This window comes from Rhinolophus ferrumequinum, chromosome 3, assembly GCF_004115265.2.
Source record: "Rhinolophus ferrumequinum isolate MPI-CBG mRhiFer1 chromosome 3, mRhiFer1_v1.p, whole genome shotgun sequence".
NCBI lineage: Eukaryota > Metazoa > Chordata > Mammalia > Chiroptera > Rhinolophidae > Rhinolophus > Rhinolophus ferrumequinum.
In genome coordinates this window covers 27,984,925-28,010,758 of record NC_046286.1, presented here as the reverse complement: position 1 = coordinate 28,010,758, position 25,834 = coordinate 27,984,925, and the positions used below count along the sequence as shown (strand labels likewise).

General features: G+C 34.4%; 1 protein-coding gene and 1 non-coding gene across 2 annotated transcripts in view; one reads left to right on the top strand and one right to left on the bottom strand.

Moving 5' to 3' along the window:
- The window catches only part of LOC117020635 (elongation factor 1-alpha 1-like), a 48,242-nt gene extending 22,784 nt beyond the window's left edge, over positions 1-25,458 (bottom strand). The window contains exon 1 of the mRNA XM_033103292.1: positions 25,385-25,458. Coding sequence (XP_032959183.1) covers positions 25,385-25,458 — 74 coding nt within the window. The remainder of the gene's footprint in view (positions 1-25,384) is intronic.
- On the top strand, positions 20,584-20,657 carry TRNAM-CAU (transfer RNA methionine (anticodon CAU)). Its single transcript has one exon. It is a non-coding gene; the product is annotated as a tRNA-Met (tRNA).
- Positions 25,459-25,834: the final 376 nt, after the last annotated feature.

The window sequence follows — 25,834 nt, the reverse complement described above, 5'->3', positions numbered from 1 at the left end:
TGAACATTTGTCTCTAATATTAACCTTGGATTCTCCCCTGAGCTGTGCTTTCCAGCCTTTCATATTGCATCTTCCTCTGTCCAGGTTAGGAAAATAAGTCTGATTCAGCCCGGTACTCAATATCTTTACCCCTGCATTCATTTGTCCCATAGAAGTTGTCCCTAACCATTAAAACTGTATAGAAAAGCAATGAACCTGTACTTGCAGAGACATCTCCAGTGAAGCAAATCTCTTGAAAATCTATCTGGTAGCCATATTCAATGAGGGGAAAGTTGTCTTCTAAGCTATTAGAGCCTTCACTTCCTGGAAATAGAGGACTCTTTGACAGACACCAGAGAAGAACTCAGGTCACAGGTACATAGGCCTCCCGCCAGAAAACGGAGATGAGGCCACTGCGCTTCTTCTTAAAGGAAAATAACACAGGTTCTCAGTGTTTTTCAGACTTTACATGGCTTCATGGAATTATGGACCAATAGCTTTTGTTCATGGTTTAGGATTTTATTTCTTGTTTTTCATCTTATTTGAAAGAGAGAAAAATAACTGATTTAGATCAAGTAATCATACACAAAAGGATTTTGAAAGACTTTTAGTATATACTATCATTGTTCCTAGATAGAAATTGTCATTCTAATCTTCCACTAGGAAGGAGCATTTAAAATTTTCCTGGCAGTATATTATGGAGATAACCTAGGATTTACTATAAAACAGGACAACACTGAAGAGTTTAATGTAAAACCGGACCACAGGATTCTCAGGAATCCTTCTAGATGAATTAGTTTTAACTAGAGAGAAAAATATGCATCAACTTCAAGGAATAGGTAGTCAAATGTGTAGCCAATCCAGCCCCATCTCCTGTCTAAAAGAAGGAAGAAGAGAAACAAGTGCACATCAGGGGAATGAGAATTCCTGTTATTTGCTGTCAAGTCATCATGCAGGAATATCACTAGCGTTATATGACTCGTAAGAGGTTGGCCACTTTTTTGGTAGTGGCTTGAGGTAGAAAATAAATACAAGTAGTCACTTAGCTTTAGTGCCACACACAGCCTAGGCAGATGGATAGTTCATGTCATCTTTAGAGCTATCTACATCCATCCATTAAAGTGGACTCTTGTACAGAAGACATGCATAGATCAGATTTATTGTCCAGGTCTGTCCACTGACAGCCTCCACAGGACAGTTTACACTATTACCATCTGCTCCTGTCACATATACAGTATTATGTGAGGAGGCCTTTATTTTTGGATGTTGAATGCTTAGATTACATCTTTTTCGAATCATAAGCTTCATCTGCAGCTGTTTAAGATTTTGACCATAAACTATCAACAGCCTACAGAGTTTAGAAATCCAAGGGATTTCCCCAGACTCCTGTTCCAAAACCCTGACTGCCCTCTGATGGAGTTTTTCAAAAAGGATGGAGTCTTATATTGACTTGGGCTTCAGCAGAGGTCTTTCAGGTCCTCTGAGGTCTCTTGATCTCTAATCTTGCCCTTTCAAATTTAACTCACAATGTATCATTGAGAAATTTCTGTGGAGTTATGCAGAAGAAAAGAGAAGGAAGAAAAGAGGAAAGGACGGGAAGGGAAGTAGATGAAAAGGAGAAGACAAGGTAGAGGAGGGGGAGGGGAGGGAGAAGAGGAAGAAGGAAGGAAACAGAATGTGGAAAGAGCCAAACAATTTTGTCCTGTGAGCGTTTTTTCCCATAAGCCTTCTCTGGCTGAGAAGAGTTATCCTGAAAAGGGTCAGTGCTACCATGCAGAGCAGCATTTGAGGCCTGGAGACACACATTTGGGAGACTAGCATCCATGATAGTACATATTGCAAAGCCCTAGTCATTGTTACCGAGAGGTCCACCCAACAGAGGTGGCAATGGGTCCTGTTCTTCTACCAGTTTGCATCTCGCCTCTAGTGATGTGATGAGCAACCAGAAAAACTCATACAGTCCTCCGTTTTTATCAGTACCCAAAGCCCAAGAATCACCTCACACACACGTTTAAATGCAATGAATAGGATGTTGCTAAATGACCTTGAGCTTACTTTACTGCCCTATTCTTAAACATTCAAAGATTTTACCCATTCTTCCTAGCCCATCTTTGTTCAATAGCTTTAAGCATTCCTTAGCAAGAGATCCTGGAAAAGTAGAAATTATCTTTTCAAGTGTAGAGGATACAAAGGAAAAGTGTAATAGTACCACTGTGTTTCTTTTTAATCTCTCACCTGTGGTCTCAAGACAGATTATTCACATGATTCGGGCCCTTATTTCTTAAACTTAATCATCCTTGTATGTCAAGACTAGCATTTATTAAACTCTCATATTTAGTTGCTTGCTTTTCTTATGAAAACATGTGGAAGGTCGTTTTGTGTTTCAAACATCAATAAAACAAGAAGTGGGTGGAAATACTTATTATTTGCAAGCTCAACCACTTAATGTATAGAGACAATTTTGTAAATATGATTTATATATTCATTCAATAAACTAATTGGCAAGAAACATAGCAATAGTGTTCTAAATAGAATGCGGAATGGAATGGACATAGGCTTTTGCCTAGCGGTGCTTGTAGTATACCAGGAAAGATATCTAAGTCAAGGTAATAGATGAATAAAAACATAATTCAGACTGAAGTTAGTATTCTGAAGGAAAAGGAAAACTTACAGTGAGAGAAAAATAATGTAAACGGCAGAGACAGTCTCTTTAAGAAGAGGGCATTTAAGTTGAGACCCGAGAAATGAGAAGAAATAATCCAAGGGAAGAGTGAGATGATGGATGTGCTATCTGGAGTATCATTATATGCGAAGGTCATGAGGAGGAGAAGACCTTGCCCCATAGGGATAATAAAGGATAGACAATGCGAGTTGGACACAGTAAGTATGGTAGGAGCGAGGGAGAGGATAAGGCTGCAGAGTCAGTTTATATAGGGAGTAATAAACAGCAGCAAATAGTTTGGATTATATTTAAACATAATGGAAATACATTAAGATGTTTTTAAATAGGAAGTGATGTTATCTTTATTCAGGTGTTTAAATATCATGCCTGTTCTTCTGTGAAGGGTCTAGAAGGGGGTTACAAGTAAGAGTAAAGAAACAGACTAGGATATTACAACTATTGTATGAAAGATAGTAATGGCTCCATCTGTGGTGTGGCAAGCAAATTGAGAGAAAAGACTAGATTTAAAATGTACTATGAAAGAATTAGCAAAAGCTGGTATTGAGTAGGTGTTAGGAGAGTGCAAGAAATGAAAGACAACTTGAGCAATAGAGTGATGGTAATACATTTCCTGAGAGGCATGGATAATTAGAGGAACATGTTAGAATGGAAGGGCTGAATCAGCAGTTCAATACTGCAATACTTGTCAATGTTGAATTTAAGGTCCCCATGATATACTTAATGATGCTAAATAAGGTATTGGTTATATAAGAATTTACTGTGGAGAGATATGAAGTAGAGATATAATTTTTGGACTCATCAATATGTAAATATCTTTGTGGTCTTTCAAATAGATGACAACATATTCTGGGGAATATGTTGACAGAAAAAAGACTGAACATGAAATACAAATAAATTCTAAGTTGCAGGCCAGAAAGAAGAAAAGAAGCCAAGAAAAGAGACTAAGAAGGAGTAAGGAGAAAGGAAGTATGAAAGAAACCAAATAATTCAGAAAATTGTGGCTGATTCTCTTGAATATTGTTGAGAATTTGAATAAAATGAAGACCAAAAACTGTGCTTTAAATTTAACACTATGGTTGTATTTCTGAAAATTCACAAGAATATTTTTCGTGACATGAGGACATGGAGGCTGGATTAGAATGACTTGAAGAAACAATGATGTCTGTGGGAAATTTGGGGATTATTTCTTTCAAAGATTTGTCGAGAAAGGGGGAAAATGTGGAAGTAGATATATAAAAATGTGTTTTCAAAGGAATATTATCTTTTAGTTTAGTTTTTAAAAATTTTTTGGCCATGTTTACTGACCACCAAATATGTAACTATATACCAAACATCACACTAGCCCTGACTATTCTGTGGAAAGTGGAAGATAGTTTGCTGCCTAGAGGGAGTTTTAGTGTGCTGATAGACATATAAGTCAAGTTGCCATGCAAACAATCATACAATGAACAATTCTAATTATTGGTATCATGTTTATATTTTGATTTCATGTCAAAAATTCTAGAAAAACTAAAAATATGTATATAGCCCAATTGTGTAATACAAAAGTTGTGTATTACAATATTACATATTTTATACCAAAGTATCCTTAGAATTTAATCTCTGCTCATTCATATAGATTTTTTTTTCTTACTATGGGTGAAAGATAATCGATCTTGAGAATATTATTCCCACTTTCAGGTTGACACCTGCTTTACCTTTCCTCTCCCAATCAAGTTAGATTACAGAGATCTTCCAAGTAGCCTTCATAGGACAACAACACTGAGTCAGTTAGTGTCTTAAACAGGAAGACACAAACCATTTCTAGCATTTATAATAGAGGGAATTGGTTCAGAGGTGCAAGAAGAGCAGAGATCCAACCGAAAGATAATGAGGTAAGCAGAGATTAACACCAGCATGAATCCATTCCAGGTAACCTAGGAAGGTGAAGGGAAGAGGAAATGTCCATGGGTACATGTCACCTAAAAGATGCAGGAATTGGAGCAGAGGGACACAGAGGCTAGGGTATCACCTGTGCATAGAGAGAAGTAAGGATGTCTTGCTTTCTCCCTCCGTGCCACTTTCCACTGAGATACTAGTGCCTCCACTGGTGGAAACCAGCTAATGTGGAAACCCAGAAAAATGCAGCCTGCAGGGGCAATCAGGTCTCCTCCAACATGAGGCAAAGCAGGGGAGGGGCATGGAGAAGAATGGATCTGAGGGTACAGTGGTCCAGGAAAGACTCTAAAAACATTACAGGCCCCACCAGCTCTTGGTGAAAGGATTCTCAGTATACTGCCTTTCATGATTAGCATTGTCTCTGGTACTGGATAGGACCCAGTTTTATGGTATTTACAACTGTTGAGATTGATGGGCTAGTGTATTAGTTTTCTATCACTACAAATTTAGCAACTTAAAACAAAACTCATGTAATTAGCTAATAGTTCTGTAAGTCAGAAGTCTGGCATGACATGGCTGGCTTGTCTGCTCAGCTGAGATCCAGGTGTCAGCTAGATTAAATTCTCCTCCTGAGACCGGAGGAGGGGGTCTACTTCCAAGCCCATTTCTGTCATTGGCAGAATTCATTTGAGTGGTTAGCTTTGGTTGGTTGTAGGTCTGAATTCCTTGGTGACTTACTGGTTATTCCTGGGACTGCTCTCAACTACTAGAGGACACCTGAATTTCTTGTCATGTAGCTCCTATTTAAAACAGCAACAGGACTCAAATCCTTTCTATATTTCAAATCTCTGGCTTCCTCCTCTGTAAACAGCCAGACAAAATTCTACCTTTAAAGGGCTTATGTAATCTCCTTTAGGGTCAATTTTACCAAATAGCATTACCTAACCTAATCATTGGGTAAAATTCATCATGTATTATGCAGGGCCTCTACATTGGTAGGTAGGAGGGTGGGGTGTGGAGGGTTGGAGTAGGCAGGAAACCTGGAGGGTCATCTTAGAATTTATTTATTCATTCATTCATTCATTCATTCATTCATTCATTCATTTGTATTGGGGAACAGTGTGTTTTTCCAGGACCCATCAGCTCCAAGTCAAGTTGTTGTTTTCAATCTGGTTGTGGAGGGCGCAGCTCAGCTCCATGTCAAGTTGTATTTTTTTTCAATCTAGTTGTGGAGGGTGCAGCTCACTGGCCGATGTGGGAATCAAACCGTTGACCTTGGTGTTAATGAGCACTGCGCTCTAACCAACTGAGCCAACGGGCCACCCCATCTTAGAATTTATGATCTTGCCTACTGCAGACATGATGGGAATACAGTTACAATTTGTAATTGTTTTCCCATTACCTCACCAGCAAGTTATGGGAAAGGTATACTAACTAGAAGTAAACTATTGGGTTATTGGTCTTGTGATTAGATGGTGATTTGTAACTTGTGACCTGAGAATTTTATTTAATAAAATTTATGCAGTGAAATTTTTATAGAATTAGAAATTATGTAAATGATGCAAGAGTTTGCCAAAAAGCAGAACTTATTTAAACAGAACTTTAGTTTGGTGAACCTTTCCTAATGAAACATAATAATTCCAATTAGCATAAATTAAAAGCTTTACTGTCTAGGAAACTGGGAAGAGTTTATTGCTTCTTAGAACTATAATTGATGGGGTAACTAAGCCGATGCTGCTTTGCTTGGTTTCTTTTTCTTGGTTTCTCTGCCTGATGTTTCCTTTATAATTCTACAAGGAGCACCATGCTGTGAATTTAGTATACCAGTCATCTGAACTGTTTTTTCTAATTGGCAGGATGATACTGTGTTTCCCTGAAAATAAGATGTAGCCAGACCATCAGCTCTACTGCGTCTTTTGGAGCAAAAATTAATATGAGACCTGGTCTTATTTTAATATAAGAATGATCTAATATAATCTAATATAATATAATATAAATATAATATAATATAATATAATATAATATTTGTATACTGATAATATAATATAATACAATATAACATAATATAATGTAATATAATATAATACCGGGTCTTATATTAATTTTTGCTCCAAAAGACCCATTAGACTTGATGATCCAGTTTGGTCTTATTTTCGGGGAAACATGGTATTTCATTTTAAGAAGGCAACTATCACCCTGAGCAAATTGACAAAGAACATCAAGCTAGAAGTGGGTAAATCAGGTGTAATATAATCTGGCAAGAGTAGTATGTGTAAGCAGGCTGACAACATGGCTGTGTGACCTATGAGTTGCATGGACCCTGCCATGGAACCCTGCCATGGAACACACACACACACGGTGTAATATTCTGCTGTGGCCAACTTAAATATTTAACCATTTTTCAACAAAGGGCTCCATAGTTTCGTTTGCAATGGTCTCTAAAAATTATGTAAAAAGATTTCTATATAAACAACAAAAAATTATTAATTCATATTTTGATAGTGTGGAAAAATTCAAGTTGTCCATGATTTAAGTAAACTTTAACAAATAAATATGGCCCACCAGTTCTGAGGAAAGTAGATTAAACCATAGAATTAAATTGGTATTCGTATAACTGATTGGGCCCACTAGGATTTTCTTTTGCTATATTCCACACTCATCATTTCAAGTAGAAAATAAGGATAAAGTACATTACATCCTCAAATATTACTGTTAATAGAATGAAAAATAATAATCCACTGTGTTGTAAACTCATTTCAGTAATACATGCTGTTTTGCCTAAATCTTAACACATTGTTGGTGATCGTTAAATTTAATTGATAGTGATGTTTGTTAAACAGGCTGCTAAAATAGAAGAATGTTTTAATTTTAATATCTAAAATAATCAGCTGTAGTGTAGAACTGTTTATAGCAAACGTTGAAGATGTAACAAGAAGCATAAATATAGCATAGTGATTTTATGTGTGGGTTCTAGAGCCTACCTATGAATCAGGGCTCTGCTATTTTCTAGCTCTGTGACTACGGAATTTGAAAGGCTACAGGATAACACTGGTTTCATTTACATCATTCTTTCTTCCTTAATTGAAATGATTTAAGGGTAATTCTGCCACTGGAGAGAATCCCATTCTGTATCCATATCTGGATGACTAAAAAGCTTTTCAAATTTAAAGTATTTAAACAGCAACCTTGATTTACTGCTAATCTCTAACTGGTCTCCCCCAGGGTTCTTGACATTAGTAAGGGGCACCACTACTCAGTGATAGAAATCAAACCTAAGAATCATTAAACTTTTATTTTTTTCATTCCAAACATCTAGTATATGAGCATATATTATAGACTCTGCCTTCCAACTATATCCCCAAAGTAACCTTTACTCACTATATCCATCATTTTTACTCCAGGCTAATCTATATTTTATCTCTTGCCTAGACCACTGCTAGCTTCCAGCTTCCATTCTTTCTCTCACTCCAAACATCTTTAAGAGTCTATTATATACATAGCATTAACATAATATTTTCATAATATAAATGAAACCATGTCATTTTTCTATTTGAAGTATTAAATATTCAAGAGCTTCCCATCACTCTCAGAATTGATTCCAAATTCAACAACGAACAAATGAAAAAACAAATCATCCTATGTGATCTTGTTCTCGGCCATGTCTGTGACCTCACTTCTATCCCCTCATGGCCTTCCCTTGTTCTCTTCATCCACACTGCCCATCTTGCTGTGGCTGAAACCTACAAAGCATGTTTTTTGTCTAGGTGCTTTTGCACGATCCTTCTGTTGGCCTTGAATGCTCTTTCCTCAGATAATCACGTCAATTCATATCCTGATCAGAGAAGACTTCCTTAACTATTTCCTCCAAAACAGCCCTCCTTGTTTTTCCTTATTATTTATCCTGCACTATTATGTCTTAAGCCACTTATTACTAACTGGTATTAGTTAATAAATTCTGAATTCTTTACTAAAATACAAGCTATGTAATGGTTGAAACTTTGCCTCTCTTGTTGACTAGTTCATTCCAACACTTAATATAGTCACTGACACTTAGAAATCAATGCATAACTGTTTGTTGAGCAAAGCATAAAGGGCTACACAATGTCCAAGAAAAAGTGGACGACCACATGCTCATATAGCTCTGATTTGAAATACTTTATTTGCAAGTTCTCAAGGATTTTGTTTGTTTGTTTTTGACGTCTTGGAGTTTTGTAGAAACAACTATCATCATCTTGGCACATATTATGTTTCAGGAAATACCAGTGAGTGCAGCATTATGCTATTCATGGTTGGCAGGTATTTGACAGATGAATGAGTGAATGAGAGATATACTGGCAAAATAAGTATACTAGGGTAACCATAAAGTGAAGAGGAAATATACAAAATTAAAGGTTTACTGAATTAAAGCAAAGCTAAGTGTTTGAAATGCCAATATCCTTCAGTGTAATCAAGCAGTTATGGAAAAGAAATGTCCAACCATTTATGTGGTGTTTGGTTTTGGTTTAATTTTCTTATAGCTAACAAAGAATATGATCAGAAAGACCAGGTGAGGCAAAGGTTGACATATTAGGGCAATGCTGGTTGCTATATCAATAACCTCCAAAATTTTAGTAGATTAATATAAAATAAATTTATTTTTCATTTATTTGAAATCTAAGTGAGTGTTTCTGATTTTAGATGTTCCCCTTCAAATAGAGATTTAGGGAACTGGGCTGCTTCCTTCTTATGGCTTTATCATTTTTTAAAAAAATTAGATCTGCCAAGATATTTTACTTTTTATTTTAGTTATTATTTATTTATTAATTATTTTTTATTTTTGTATTTTTTTTGAAATTTTTTAATTAAAATTTATTGGGGTAAAAATGGTCAGCAAAGCTATATAGGTTTCAAGTGTACAGTTCTATAATACATCATCTATATATTGCATTATATGTTCAACACTCAGAGTCAGTTCTCCTTCCATCACCATATATTTGACCCCCTTTACCTTCTCCTACCATCACCCATCACCCCCTTACCCTGTGGTAACCACTAAACTATTGAATGCATCTGAGTTTTTGTTTCTTTATTTGCTTGTCTTGTTCCTTTGTTGCCTTTAGTTTTATATCCCACACATGAGTGAAGTCATGTGGTTCTTGACTTTTTCTGACTTATTTCACTTAGCATAATAATCTCAAGATCCATCCATGTTGTCACAAATGGCAGTATTTCATCTTTTCTTGTGGCAGAGTAGTATTCCTTTGTGTGTGTGTGTGTATATATATATCACATCTTCTTTATCCAACCATCTATCAAAGGACACTGGTTGTTTCCATGTCTTGACCACCATAAATAATGCTGTAATGAACATTGGAGCAGATATCATTACAGATAAATGTTTTCAGATTTTTGGAGTAAATATCATGGAGGGGCATTGCTGGGTAATATGGTAATTCTATTCTTAATTTTTTGAGGAATCTTCATACTGTTTTCCATAACAATTGTACCAATTTACATTCCCACCAACAGTGCATGAGGGTTTCTTTTTCTCCACAATCTCTCCAGCACTTGTTATTATTTTCCTTGTTGATAATAGCCATTCTAACTGGTGTTAGGTGATATGTCACTGTGGTTTTGATTTGCATTTCCCTAATAGCTATTGAAGTTGAACATTTTTTCATATATCTGTTGGCCGTTTCTATGTCTTATTGGGAGAAGTTTCTGTTTTTTTCCTCTTCCCATTTTTTACATCAGATTGTTGTCTTTTTGTTGTTGAGTTGTAAGAGTTTCTTAAATATGTTGGATATTAGCCCCTTACCAAAGATGTTGTTTGCACTATCTTTACATGTATTTTTTGCAGTCACCACATAGGGGTAAAGGCTGGAGGTTCACACATAGCTGAATTCTTTTGGATTATTGGAAAGTAGCATACTTCATGAGCATTCACATTTCCTTGCTTAGAATTAAGTCACATGGTCACACATAAACAGAAAAAGTGACTGAGACATATAGTCCAAGAAGAATAGGAAATAGGGTTATGGAACATTAGTAAGCGTTGCCAGGCAGTTCAAGATTTAACTAAGGGAAATATAGAAGTTTGTCTATAATAAATTGTGTATATCATATATAAGATATACACAATTTATTATAGACAAACTTCTATATATATATATACTTCTCTCTCTCTCTCTCTCTCTCTCTCTCTCTCTATATATATATATATATATATATATATAAAACAAACAAACAAAAAACACCTTATTATATTTCCAGGTACTAGCAATTCAAGCAACTCAATTCATGACCTTCTTTTTTAAATAAAGTGTTCCTCCAAATAGATTTTGCTTAAACTTTCTCTCTCTCTCTCTGTCTCTCATTTTATATACATAAAATTGTTTATATATAAAATTTAAAAAAGAAGATCATGATTTGAGTTGCTAGTACCTGGGAATATTTTTTGTTTGTTTGTTTGTTTTTTATCCAGCTAAAGATTGGAAAAAAATCTCCTTTGAAAGTTAAACTTTAAGAAAAGCACATGATGGATGTGAGCCTAGGCAAGCAACATAGGAAAGAAAAATGTATGGCTTCCTGGCTGCTAGACTTAAATGTCACCTGGAAGGATGAATGTATTAACATATCAAACAATATAATAGTGGACATTATTAGAGAACATATCAGAGTCATGGAGACAAATGTTGGCAGTGCCAATGTAAAGTTGTGTAAGGATAGATAGCTTTAATGAAGGTACATCAAGTATTCCATTCTTATGGCAATATCTTAGTGTGATGTCATTAAGGATTAAAATTACCTAGTTTTATATGTTCTGGTCTAATGAGTATCAATGAAACCTGTGATTCTTGTGCAGCCATGCTGAATGGAGAGAACTTGTTGATATGGGGCCTTTGAGGATCCCTTAACCCTCTGCTGATGAGTTCTCCAGGTAGATAATACGCTTCTGATTGTGATTCAATTGGAAAATGCTGACCATGACATGCAAATGTGTATGAGCTGTACACAGCTATCTTTTCACTATAAACTAGTATATTGGCATTCTGGTCTCTGTCCTAGTTTTCTGTGTATTTTCATTAATCTGTGAAGTCTTCTCAGAGCTTGCTACTTACCCTTGAGTGGAGAAAAGGATAAATCTCTTAGTCTTTAAAGTTCGGAATCATAATACATATTTTTTTCTTGCTACTTTTTCTATTACTTCTAGTTTCACTTTTTACTATTTTTCTACATGTTAGAATTTTAAAGCAGTTGTGTAACATCAAGAATCCTCTGACTTTTATAAATACATGCAGGTGTGAGTTGAAAGTGAATAGAGAATAAACTGTGAAACAAAACACAAAGAATATCTTAAGCAAAATTTACATTTTGTGCAAATTAGATACAATCTTGGACAAATATCAGATCAGTGAAGCCTATTGAATATGTCTTCAGTGTTAGAAAATGCATATATTAGTAATTTAAAATAATATTTGAATTGCATTTCCTTAAAGTTCAAAATGCTTCAAATAGTATAACTTATTTTTAATTCTACATTTAAAAAAGAATCCCTTGATTCATTTGCACTTATTTATGCTTGCATCACAATTCTCTTTCCTATGAGCTAAGAACAATTTCTTTAAGTGGAAATTATTTTATAAGTATATCGTAGAAATAGATTATTCATGTCAAAGTAAAACATATAAGGAACACTGCTCTGTAAACCAATACAAATTGAAATGATTTGAACATCACAAGAAAATGTTTTCAAATTATCTTTTGTAGATACTGCCTTTTATATTAGCTTCCAAATAAATAAGAAAAGTTTATACTTTTAGTAGAGCTTTTAGATCCATATTGACTACCATACAGTAGAAATTCTTCACTGGAAAAAAAAATATTTGGAAAGCAAATGTAAAGTACTACTATTTTGACTTAAAATTAAAGGAATTAGGACTAAATTTAGGCATTTAATTGAGCATTTCCAAATTTGAAAGATTTAATTAATTTTGAAATACAGATAAATTTTACTATAGTGATTTTATTTTCAAAGGAAATAAGGCGATGATTTGAGCCATTTAATATGACTATGAAAATGCAAATGAGCCTCAAAACTAACTTAAAAAGTTCTCTTTCGGAGACAAAGAAACTGTGAGCTTAATTATGGTGATTATTGTTTGCAGACATGCTCCATTGGGCTTCTTTGTGGTGATGAAATAAGGAGAATTAGCTGTTTACCTCCCATCTCTCAAAGAACAGATGCCATTTCTACACAAACATATACAATGCCTGCTTCTGAGACTTCAGTCAGTAGCTTTCCATCTGCAAGAGCTACAGGACTGTGGACCATAATGAATACTTATTCAATTGATCAAGGTAAGTACTTGAGATGAAGAAGATATGGAGAAGTTTGATTTTGAAAAAGCTGTGTATTGAAAGATGTTTTTTGACATTTCAATCTTTATTTTTCTAAGATATGTGATATATCAGGGGTGTAAAATTGTCTTAGAATTCTTGTTGGTTATGTGTTATGTCTTAAGTTCGGTTTTAAGAATGTTGATGTACTTTGCTAATAAATACTTTCTCTGGAACAGTTCAAAAAAGTTTATTAATATTCTTTATTCTGAAATGTAAGTTTTGATAGATAACTAGATCCCCAATCCCAGCTCAGTTTGTTTTAAGTATCAGTAAAACTTATTTAAGAGGGTTTTATATGAGTTGCTTCATTATGTCTTTATTTACTATCTCTAAATCGTTATATGTACATTTATATTCCCGTCAGTTTATTGAAAAAACACTCCTATACTTAAAATATCTGTTTTTTTCTTATTGTGATGTATTTTGAACACTTGAGAATGTTTTTGTTTGTCTTATTTAATTAACTAAATCAATAGATGCCATATATATATATATTTATATATATATATATATTCTTTTTTTAACAAAGATGACATATTTTAAATAGCACATCATATGTTAAATTCCAGATTCACTCTTGCTATAGTCATTGTCACTCAGAATAATCAGAGTGAGAATTACAGCTCTTAAAAAGGTATTCATTGTTTAAGAAAAATATTTTTGAAGGTTATTGGATATTATAAGCAGAAAGGTAGACTGCTCTGTTTTTTGTCTATGTAATTTGTTCTTTCAAAGAATTAAGTTGAAATATAATGTTATCTAATATAAAGAATCATTTGCCTATTTAGAAAGTAAAATGATATTTCTAATATTTTTAAGTCAATAAGTCAAATATTCATTTATTCTATCAGTGACAAAGAGTTGTAAATGTTCATGTTTTACAATTCAAAGAAGTCATTTAGTTTGTACTCTGTCCATTCTTCCTAATAGCATTTGTTCTGACTTGGGCACTCCGAGGGAGTGTGAATAATAGCAGTCGTAATTATGCAGTTTGTGTGGTCACTGAACTTTCTTATATACTTTTATATGAAATATGATTTACAGAGCCATATTTAGCTGCTCTGTAATGGGTGTGAAGTGGAAATGTAACTTACAGAAGAGTCAACCCAGGGCCAAATTTGCTCACTTTTAGTTCTTTTATTTGTTTGTTTGTTTTTTCGCTTTTTCTTCTCTGAAGGTCCAAAACAGACAGACATTTTCAAGCATGATGTTCTACCAACTGCTGGTTTGTCAGCATTAAATATTGGCACATCCTTTGGAAGCTATTTACTTGAAGAACTAATTTCAACTCGTGAGCTTTCAGCAAAAGACAGTCTTACTTCTTCCACAGATGTTTCCTCTTCTCAATTTCTGAATTTTGGTGTTCATGGCCCAACACAAATTGTCTGCGGCAAAACATCTGGATCACATATGCCTATCCAAACGTCTGTGGTCACACAAGGCTTCTTTTTCCTCAGTAGGGGAGAGAGGACCTCATTTATCATCTCTTCCTTAAAGACAGATTTTATTTTTCCTACATAGTCTTTATTATCTGACAATGATCATTCTGTTGCCTTATCTGCTACCACAATGAGTTCAGCAATTAGTCACATTCCAGGGGCTGATACTGAAGTAAACAGGCACTCGTTCCTCTCCCGTGGATTCCTGCTCACAACAGCTTCCACAAGTGCACCTCCAGTTGTCTCTAGGGGGGCTCAAGAGGATACTGAAGAATATTCAGCTGTTTCTTTAATGCCAAGAAGAAAGTACTGGAGATTGCCGAGCTCAACGTCTCCCATTTCTCCTGCTAAGATAATTATATCTAAACAGGTAGCCATCTTAAACTCATCAACTCTGCACAGATTCGCTACACAAGCCCCCGTTTCCAGTGAATATCAGGTTATTACTGAAGCATCTAGCAACCAGAGACTCACAAACATCAAATCACAAACTGCTGATTCTTTTAGTGAATTAAGCCAAACATGTGCAACATGTTCTGTAACTGAAATAAAATCCTCTCATAAATTCTCAGATCAAGTTTTGCGTAGCAAACAGTCCCACTTTTATGAGACTTTCTGGATGAACCCAGCAATATTAGCCAGCTGGTATGCACTAATGGGAACTCAGATGATCACTTCTGGGCGGTCGTTTTCTCCTCCTACTGAAATAATGCCATCAGTGGCATTCACAGAACTGTTATTTTTATTTGCTTCTAAAAAGGGTATGAAAAGAAAAATTTTATCCTCATCCTTGGAAGAATCCATTACCCTATCAAGTAATTTGGATGTTAATTTATGTTTGGATAAGACTTCTTTATCCATTGTCCCTTTACAATCTGTCTTTTTCGACCTGATGAATTATGATTTGACTTCAGAACTGGCTACTGATGATCTGTCAGTATCAGAAAACATTTTTAAAATATTGGATATAAGACAATATGGTATAACAATGGGTCCTATTGAGGTACCGAATCAAGATAATTTATTGGTCGTGCAACAGAGTAAGGGATCTCATAAACAGTTCAAACTTCACATAAGTGATAGTTCTTTGGATTTTGAATTAGAGGCATCCTGAAACTATACATGCAAGTGATCTTGAAAACAACTTGCTACTGTACATACACTCAATGTCTGATTTTTCGGAAATAATCTCTAATGTTGCATTTTATACCATTTCAGCGACTCAATTACTTCCAGTACAGACCTCTTTCCCCACATCTGTACTTATGCCCGATTAGACATACTATACAGATTATCCAACTTTAACATCTGATTTAAAAGAAGAGTTCAGAACTTCTTCAGAGTGGTCCAAATGGGAACTTCAGCCTAGTCTGCATGATTGGGAATCTTCTGCTGTAGGCCAGAGGCTTCCTGTCACCGCACCTCTTACTTTGTCTTCACTGGAGTTCATTCTGGCACCTCGTCAGCTGATGATTTCCGGTGAGTTTCTCAGTTTCAATTCAGTAAACTTTTAGAAATGACTTTCTTTTTTACAGAGAAAAAAGAGCCTGTTGTGGTCACCAGGTGCTCTAAACAGCCTCTTTGTAATCAGGGCAGCCGCCAGTCAATGGAGATGGCACCTGCTGTTGTACCTGACACAGATGGTTATTCTTTATGCGGTGCCACAAAGACTACCAGATCAATAGGAGTATGTGTGAGACAGCTACACTGCTGGCAGGCAATCAGAAACTGAGCTCGTTCAGTTCATTACAATGGATCTTTCAAAGTTTAGGAATAACTTTTATTATTCTCATTTCTTGAAATAGCTTCTTTGTCAGGTTGAACACAATATAACATTTTCTAACATTTTCTTCAGTGCTGGTATTTTCTTTTTCTTTTTCTTTTTCTTTTTTAACTGGAAAAATGAAGAAATCAAGGGAACTTTATTGGGTTTTCCCATTCCACATAATGTAATTTATCATTTCTTATTGCAAAGCTGTGATGATGTTTCCATCGTATGTCATTCAGAATATAAATTAAATTTGTGTCCTTTATTTCACAAAAATACTACATAAATATTGAGACAAGATAATAGCCCATGTGTGAATTTGAATTCAGAGTCTTGAAATAATTAAAGAAAAACTACTTTTCTTGGATAACTGTTTCTACTTCAGTGCACTGTAGAAATAACTAATCTCCTCTACCCTTTCAATTACTATCAAATTGGGAAACATACAAAAAAAAAGGAAAAAAAGAAAACTTTAGTGAATTGTATTTAGCAGAAAGAGAGTTTTTTTGTTTTGTTTTGTTTTCATTATTTGAAGAAGTTCTAGCTTATGGAATTTCAAGTGTAATTATAGCAGTGAAGTTAATTTTCATTCAATGAGATATTAGTTTTGCATGTGTACATGTGTGTTTGTATGTTTATGCTTCAGAAGAAGCACATATAATATCAGTCTTATAAGTTTTTAGGTGTGTATGTAATTCAGTATGATATGATTTTCTTTACAAAGTTTCTAAAAAATACTTGATAAGTTTAATAACAAATTTAAATGAAGTATTGTCCTTGTACTTTTCCTAGATAGCATTTTATATAATCATATGACAGTACATCACTCGTCACATACAAGGTTCTTAGTAAATGCAGCTGAGTACACCTTCTGCTCTTATACAGTTAGCACCACAGTGAGCCCTTGGAAATAATCAGGACACAAATCCTACATTTCTAAGAAATTAAATCTTGGGTTTGCCCCTTATGAACAAAACTTTGTCACATTCCATTTTCCCCATCCCCTCACTCCAACTATAAACACTAATGATTTTGACCTCCTCCAGTTCTTCCAGTCTCCTCCCAGTTTCACTTCCCTTCCTAATCATTTAAGATATGTCAATTAATCATTTATAAGGCACTTCTTGTCGTTTCCCAATATGTTCACCTACTGTGTTGGTCACTAAAGTGGGTAGGGCAGATGCATCTAATTCTGCTAATTTGGGGAATGACTTGCCTATGCACAGGGATAGTTTCTCTCAATTCTATTTATTATCATCAGTCACTTGTACGTAAGAAGTGAATAAGAAAATATTTCTATCCCTTCCAAATCTATTTATACTTGCAGCATTTCGTTCAGTGTGATGAGTTGTCGCTTTTATGAATATCAATCAGTAAATTTTGAGATGCTATTTAATGTCAATAATTAAGATATTACTGAAACCACTCCACAGTGTTATCATCTAAGTGTAACAGATTAGCATAACATATGTTCTTTCTTAGTAACCATGTTTCACTTAGCAACACATTGATTGAGGCTACACCATGTCCCGGTCTCTATTTATGGTGTCTGATATACTACTAAACAAAACACTTCCTACCCTCTTAGAGCTTAAGTGCTAGTAGAGAGAGACAGGTAGTAAAAACTAAGTATAATAAACCTGTATTTCCACATAACCTGTTATATATAATAAAGTATACAGTATAGTTCACATATATATGTATATATATATATATATATATAAAGTGTGTATGTATATGTGTATATGTGGGGGATGTCATAGGTTCCTGGTTGATGGGTGAGAGACAACAGTGTAATCAGGTTTGATCTCTGAGGAAGCCAATTAATAGGGTCAAAGAAACAAAGTCTCAGTTCAAGAATGTTAGGCCATTTTAAGGGCGTGGCTTGTATTCTGAAAGAAACAAATCGATTCCAGGGCTTGGGGCAGAGAAGTGACACAGTCTGTGTGATCAGTCTGGCTGCTCTGTTGAGAATTGATTAGTGGTGGTAGAGAGGGAACATGCAGGCAGGGAGTACATTAGGCTCTAATGACCTAGTCAAGGTCAGAAATGGCCATGGCTCACTCAGTCCAGGTGTCAGCGGTAAAGGCTTGAGAAATGGTCAGATTCTGGATATAGTTTAAGGGTCGAGCCAACAGGACTTGATGATACATTGGATTATTTTATTTATTTTGGCAACTGATTTTGTGAAGCAGAGACAAGTATCTTAAGCCCCCCCCCCCCGAAGACAAATAAGTGAAAATTATGCAAAACACTTTTTCTAGACATGCTACAAGTGGGTTTATCTGTCATTTTATCAATTATAAAACAGTGCCTAACAAGAGGTCTATTACCATCCAAATGTCTAATAAGTTCAAAATAACATTCCTGATTATGTCCCTGAGGCACAGAAGGACCCTCAAACTTGTGCCACAAATTAACTAGTCATGTTCAGCATGAAATAGATGTTTAGTGTTGTGTACTTACACTTATTCTGGAAATTTATGTGTAACTTTGTATAGTTGAATGGAGGAACTCTATACTAAGCGCAGTATTTAGAATTCGCTGTCTGTGCCCTGCTCACGTGATAGTATAACTGGAATTCTATATTCATGTGCATGTGTTTGTATTTGTGTAGACTTAGGCTTGTGGTTGTGTGTTTGTATATAACAGGCAGTCAATATGGAGTGGAGAGACCTACCAATATTGCAATATGAACTGTAGAGAGAGCAGGTGCTAGAATTAGAAAATATAAAAAGAGAAGACAGATGCTGAAGACATGAGATTTGATAACAATGACTCTGAGATTTTGTAACTGTGACACAAATGCTGAAATTATGAATACATTTTGATGTACAATGTATTAGTTTCCTAGGGATGCCATACTTTCTAGCAAAGTAGGGATATACTACTTTCTAGCAAAGTACTATAAACCAAGTGGCTTAAAACTACAGAAATTCATTGTCTTACATTTCTGGAACCTAGAAGTCTGAAAACACGGTGTTAGTGGAACCATACGCTCTCTATAAAATCTGTGGGGGTGAATTTATCCTTGCTTATTCCTACCTTCTGGTGGTAGCTGTCAATCTTTGGTGTTCCTTGGCTTGCAGTTACATCACTCTGATTGCTGCCTTCTGTTGTCACATGATGTTCTCCCTGTTTGTCTCACCATCTTCCTGTAAGGACATGCTAAAGGCAAAAATCTGCTTCAAAATCTTGATGCATTTCTAAGGCTATTTACCCGTTTTTAAAAACCCTGAGTTATGCAATTTCATTGACTGGTAAATACGGCAGGAGCTTGGAACATGGACAAATCCTAGAATTCTTATTCTGTGACCTACTGGCTCTTTGGCTTTACAAAATTTATCTGAATAGCCTCTGTTATTCATCTGAAATGGGGCAACCACTAATTTTGTGGAGTTGTTTTTGTGGATTATATGAATAAATATATATAAATTGTGTCACAGTGCCACCAAAATGTTAGCCTCTCCCTAAACTTTTAGTTTTTCTTTTCTTTTTTTAATCTAACTCTACATACTCACTTCTGTTTCTGAACTGCAGCCCCAACCACATTTAATACCTGTCTAATCCTTAAGCTTTGAGTATGTGACATCTAAGCTTCATGTTTGTCCTGGATTTTAGTGCTATATATTCTACCTTTGACTTGTGCACTTATGTTGACTCATTTGTTTCATTTATTGTTGACTATTCTGATATTTGATTTCTGGACATAGCCACACTCTTACATCTCTCATGGTTCTAAACCCCTGGTTATACTTTGGCCAGAATTTTCTAACCTTCTCTACGTCTCTTTCTCTCACAGTAATGCTGTTTAATCTGTATCATTTCCAGATAATTAAATAGCTGATTCTCTGAGGCAGTCCTTACCACTTTCCCTAGGCTCCCAGAATTCCATATGAAACTCTCTCCCCCTTCCTGGAGCCTGACTCCTCATTCTGAATTTACAGCTTGGTAGTAGATAATGCCTAAGCTCTAGTGTCTCAACTTTGAATTAAAGGACCTTTCATATGCAGAAACCACATTAATTCCTACATTCTTATCATATTTCTCTGCTCTTTCCCTCTGAATTTTCCATAGTTTACCCTCTAAAGAGTTTTATTTGTTTTTTTCCACTCTTGAAGGACATTACGGCCGATTCCAGTTTTGGGCTATTATGAGGAAAGCTACTGTGAACATTTATGTACAAGTTTTTGTGTGAACATAAGTTTTCATTTCTCCGGGAGAGATGTCCAAGAGTGCATGTTCAGTTTAACGGGAAACTGCCAAACTCTTTCCAGAGTGGCTATACAACTTTACATTCCCACAGCAACGCCTGAGTGACTCCATTTCTATGCTTCCTCAACAGTATTTGGTGTTTTCAGTATTTTTTATTTAGCCACTCTGATTGTTATCTACAGAGCGTGCCAAAAGAAAAAAAAATGTATATACATTTTAAGAGAGGGAAAAACTAGGGTGGCCGGTTAGCTTAGTTGGTTAGAGCATGGTGCTCATAACACCAAGGTTGCCGGTTCAATCCCCGCATGGACCACAGTAAGCTGCTCCCTTCACAACTAGATTGAAAGAACTACTTGACTTGGAGCTGATGGGTCCTGGAAAAACACACTTAATGAACCAATAGGAAAAAAAAAGAAAAAAGAAAAAATTTTATTTTTAAAAAAAAGGATAAAACTGTATTAAAATTATAATACTCAATATATACTGATAACACAAGATGAATACAAGTTGTGTGTATACATTTTTTTGGCACCCCCATATATGTTGAGTTTTAAACTGAAAGTTTGAGATTTTTAGTATTTTTTTAATTTTTCCCATATTGGAGCATATCTCATGAGCTTGTCAATGTAACAAATGCCCAAACCTGTAGAGAATTTTAATTATAAAAATTCATTTGAACCAAAACTGATGACAGTTGCTGGGAAGCAAGATCTAAAATGCTTCCTCTATAGTGATTAGTGCTTAAAAACAGGATATAAAGATTCAATCTATAATTGCAAATGGATATATTTCTAGATACAATTTGGACACTTCAAATGATAAACACAACTCTGGATTTGTTTTTATTTTTTATTAAAATTATCGAGGTGACATTGGTTAGTAAACTTATATGTATAAGTTTCAAGTGTACAAATCTATATCATCTATATTTTACACTGTGTGTCTACCACCCAGAGTCAGTTCTCCTTCCATCTCCATATATATTTGACTCCTTTTACCCTCTTCTACCAACCACTCCCCTACCCCTTACCGTAAGTCTGGTAACCATGAAACTGTTATTTGTGTCTATGAGTTTTTGTTTGTTTGTTTGTCTTGTTTGTTTATTGCTTTCAGTTTTATATCCCATATATGAGTGAAATATAGTTCTCAACTTTTTCTCTCTGACGTATTTCACTTGGTATGATAATCTCAAGATCCATCCATGTTGTCACAAATGGCACTAGTTCATCTTGTGGCAGAATAGTATTCCATTTTATATGTATACCACATCTTCTTTATCTAGTCATCTATCACAGGACACTTTGGTTGTTTCCGCAGTGTTTTGGACACTGTGGATAATGCTGCAATGCATATATGGGTACATAAGATTATAACCATGTACTTAAATTTTTCTATTTGATATTCAATCTGTGCTCTTATTTTGGGTAAAGTTTCACTAAGTAGTTTACTACTTTGCTTAGCCTATGGAATTTTATTTTCTCTGGTGGTTTATTTCTGTCTTTTCTTTTAATACCAGTGTCTCTGTCATCCTTTACAGCACTCTAACAAGCTTTTTATAATGGAAGGAAATAAAATAAAGTCGCATTTATCATTTTGACAGGTTAAAACAATAAAGAGTAAATTTTTGCTCTTGTATATAATTTAGTATTTATATCTGAAGGTGTACAAATATCATTGTTTACACTTCAAAATTTTTCTTTTTCTTAGACTTAATAGGGCCCATAAAAAAAATTACACATTTTATACAAAACTGGTTGAAGAATTATACTTATTTTTTATTAACCCCACAGTAATTATCTCCCATTTTATACTTATTTAACTTTCTAAAGCACAAAAGATAAATAATGTCACTTTTAATTCTACAGAAATAAAGCAGTAACTGAAATATGCTATAAAGGACTTGTACTTATTGTTAATACCCCATAGAAATTACTGTACTGCAGACATTAGTTTAGTGGTTACCAGAGGGTAAGGGGGGTGGGGGGTGGGAGATAAGGATAACGGGGATCAAATATATGGTGATGGAAGGAGAACTGGCTCCGGGTGGTGAACACACAATGGGATTTATAGATGATGTAATACAGAATTGTACACCTGAAATCTATGTAATTTTACTAACAATTGTCACTCCAATAAATTAAAAAAAAAAAAAGAAAAGAAATTAGTGTACTGTTTTCTATAGTGTCCTTACCACAGTACGGGAGTTTTAGAATTTAGGCTCTAGAGTCCAACTATCTGGGTCCAAATCTACCTGGTAATTGTGTGATCTTGGAAATACTTAACTACTCCTCGCCTAACCTTTGTCCCTTTAAAATGGGAATAATAATCATAATCACTGTAAACAACTCTTTTGAGGATTAAAATAGACAAGGCCTGTGCTATAATTAATGGAGTGTCCAGAGTTAGTAAGCCTTGATAAATTGATAAATTGTAACCATCATTATTCTTAAAAGTATAATCAATAAAAGTGTAAAACCTATGACAAAATATTCAAATTAAGAGAAAAACATACATGGTAAAGAAAACGTGTCCATAGTTGGCATGGTAATGAAAGAGAATGTATGGGTATCTCCTGATGTCTCATGAAGTTGCTATGTTTCTTGACCCTGGTGGTATGATATGGTCATAGCAAAGGGGACTTCGTATCTAACACAAACACACAAGTGGACAAGTAGACAAACTGAATCCATCTGATATGGAGATTGAAATGTTTCTTTTTGAATCAACTATATTTCAAGACAGAGACTTGATAGATATTACTAATGGTTAAAACAAATAAAATTAATAGTTTTAAGGAAGTATATGACCCAAGGATAAACTTCTTCACAAAAATAATCTTAGAAGCATCAGAAAGTACTTTTCAAATGAAAATGATACAGGAAATGCAAGTTTCTAGCATAAAGGAGAAAAGACATTATTAGAAGTACCAGCTGTGAAATAAGGGAGCAATTACCACTTTTGGAATAACAATGAATTTATCAGCCAGACTTATCCCTTCCTTCCATGAGAAAAGAGAAGCATGAGAAAAATTACTTCAAAATCATTCCCATAATTATTTCATCACCAAAAATTTGTTGCAGATTTTTAAATGTATAGATCCAGTACTATAAGAGATATGGATTTTTCTTTAAATTATAATTTATATATAAAACTTGAATAATTTTATTTGTATTTTATTAATTTGACTCTAATTATCTTTATTTCCTGTGATAGTAATCGTTAACCAATTTTCTCTTTAGTTCATTTCATAAAGACATTTTATTGAGATATTTTATATTAATTGACTAAATCACAAGCAAAAAATTAAACTCATATTAGTACTATTTTATTCATTTTACCATACAGACAATATCAGGACTTCAACTTTTAAGTTATAACTATTTGTGTGCCCAGATTTTTGACAGGTACATTTAAATATTTGAAGATAAAATATATAAGATTACACTTTAATATACATAACAACTCTGAGACAGAATTAATGTTCCAAAGATAGTACAAGTTTTTAGGGAATAGTTGCTTTTCTAAGTTATAGGTGATTAGGGATGTGGGTGAGTGTGACTTCTCAATGTGCTGTATATGTCCAATTTTAATAAGAATGATTCACTTTTAATAAATTTGTTAATAAAAACACATTTACTTCTTTATAAGATTGTTTGGAAGGCTATTCTTCATGTTTTTTTAATCCAAATCTTTCTCATAAAGAGAAAGCATTTGAATCCTTTATTAGTTCATACATTTTTATTTAAAGCTTTCCACTTAGTTCTGTCAATTTTTTTCAAAGAATGCTTAACTACTAATAACATATCAACCAAGCTAATATCCATGAATTAATGATGTTTTTAAATATTTTGTTTGCATGAAAGTATCTATTACCGTTCAAAGCTAACTTCTCATTATTTCTTGGAGGAATTTGTATCTTAGCACTTACAGAATTTCCAGAAAGTTGGATCTAGACTTAAATGATAAACTTAAGTCGCCAGTCTCCTCACTTTGAAACTTGCTCTTGTCCTATGTAATTAATTTTAATTCAACTCAAAGCAAATTTTCTCTAAGATGTTTTGCTGCTGATTTTTTTTTAAATTTTGCATTTGAAATTGATTTAAGCCCCTTAGCATTTTTAATATCTGCTCTTCTCAGTATTAAACAAATTGACATAAGGAGATTGAAGAAGCACAAGGGTCCTAGTTTCCATAACAGAGATAAATATTCTGGTGTACCCACCCTACCCTCAGCAATGGCAAATTAAGCCAAATTTTTAATACTTCTCCCATCTTTTGTATTTACTATTAAAATGTTATTATACTTCTAAAGAAGAATTTTATACTTTTTAAAATATTCTTATTTCACATATACTTGTTCAGAAAAAATGGGAATATGATTCTAAAAATAAGAAAAAAAGGAAAATCTGAAAGAATTATATTCAGGTTCTGCTAATCTTCACAAGTATCATACTTTCTTTAGACCTGGTCAAGATTAATTTAAGGCAATTATATGGAAATTGGCATACATTATAAATTCAGTTCAGATTCAAAAATTAAAAGAAAATACATTAGCATTAACTTTATTGATCCTGACAATGTGATTTGGAGACCAAATTAGGTCCATGATCAAATAATGTAACTGCCTCTAAAATATTGGAAATATCACTTCTCATGTTTTTAAAATCTTACTTTTTTTATGAAGAGATAATTCCATTTTTGTATTTTCCTCATTAAAAAAAAATTAAAATATCAACTTTACAATATATGTCAACTTCAAATTCTAAAGCCTACCTAGGTGGCTAGCTGAAATATGACAGGCCAAGAGAGGCTGACATAAATAAAGAGATTGCAAGTGGGAGATCAGGGTCAGTGTTATCAGAAGCCACAGAAAAGGGCTTATGAAAAAAGCAGGATGTCTTAATTTTTTTTAATTGTTGTATAAAAAGTTACTGCAGTCTTAGTGGCTTAAAACAACACAAATGTATTATCTTACAGATTCTATATATCAGAAGTCCAGACATGGTGTAAATAGATTCTCTGCTATGGCTGCAATTCTTACCTGGGTTTAGGGTCTTCTTCCAACTCAGTATTTGTGGAAAAATTCATTTCTTTACTGTTTTCGGACTGGTGCATGTTTTCTCACTGGCTGTCAGATGGAACAGCTTTCAGCTCATGGAGGCCATTCCCAGGGTCATGCCCCATAACTCCCTAGACCTCAGCAAGGGAGAACATCCCTAGTGTCTAATCTCTCTCACCCTCTGAATCTCTTTGACGTCCTCTTTTGCCACCAGTGGGGTAAAAAAACCAAAAAACAAAAAAATCCTCTGCTTCAAAAAGGGCTCAGTTTATTAGATGAGGCCCAACCACACAGTCTCTTTTTTCATCATACATAGTAACACAGTCACCAGAATGATTTATCGTCATAGTAACAGGATCCACTCACAGTCAAAGGGAAAAGATTATTCCAGGATTACCATCATTAAAAGGGTCATTTTACTATTCTGCCTAC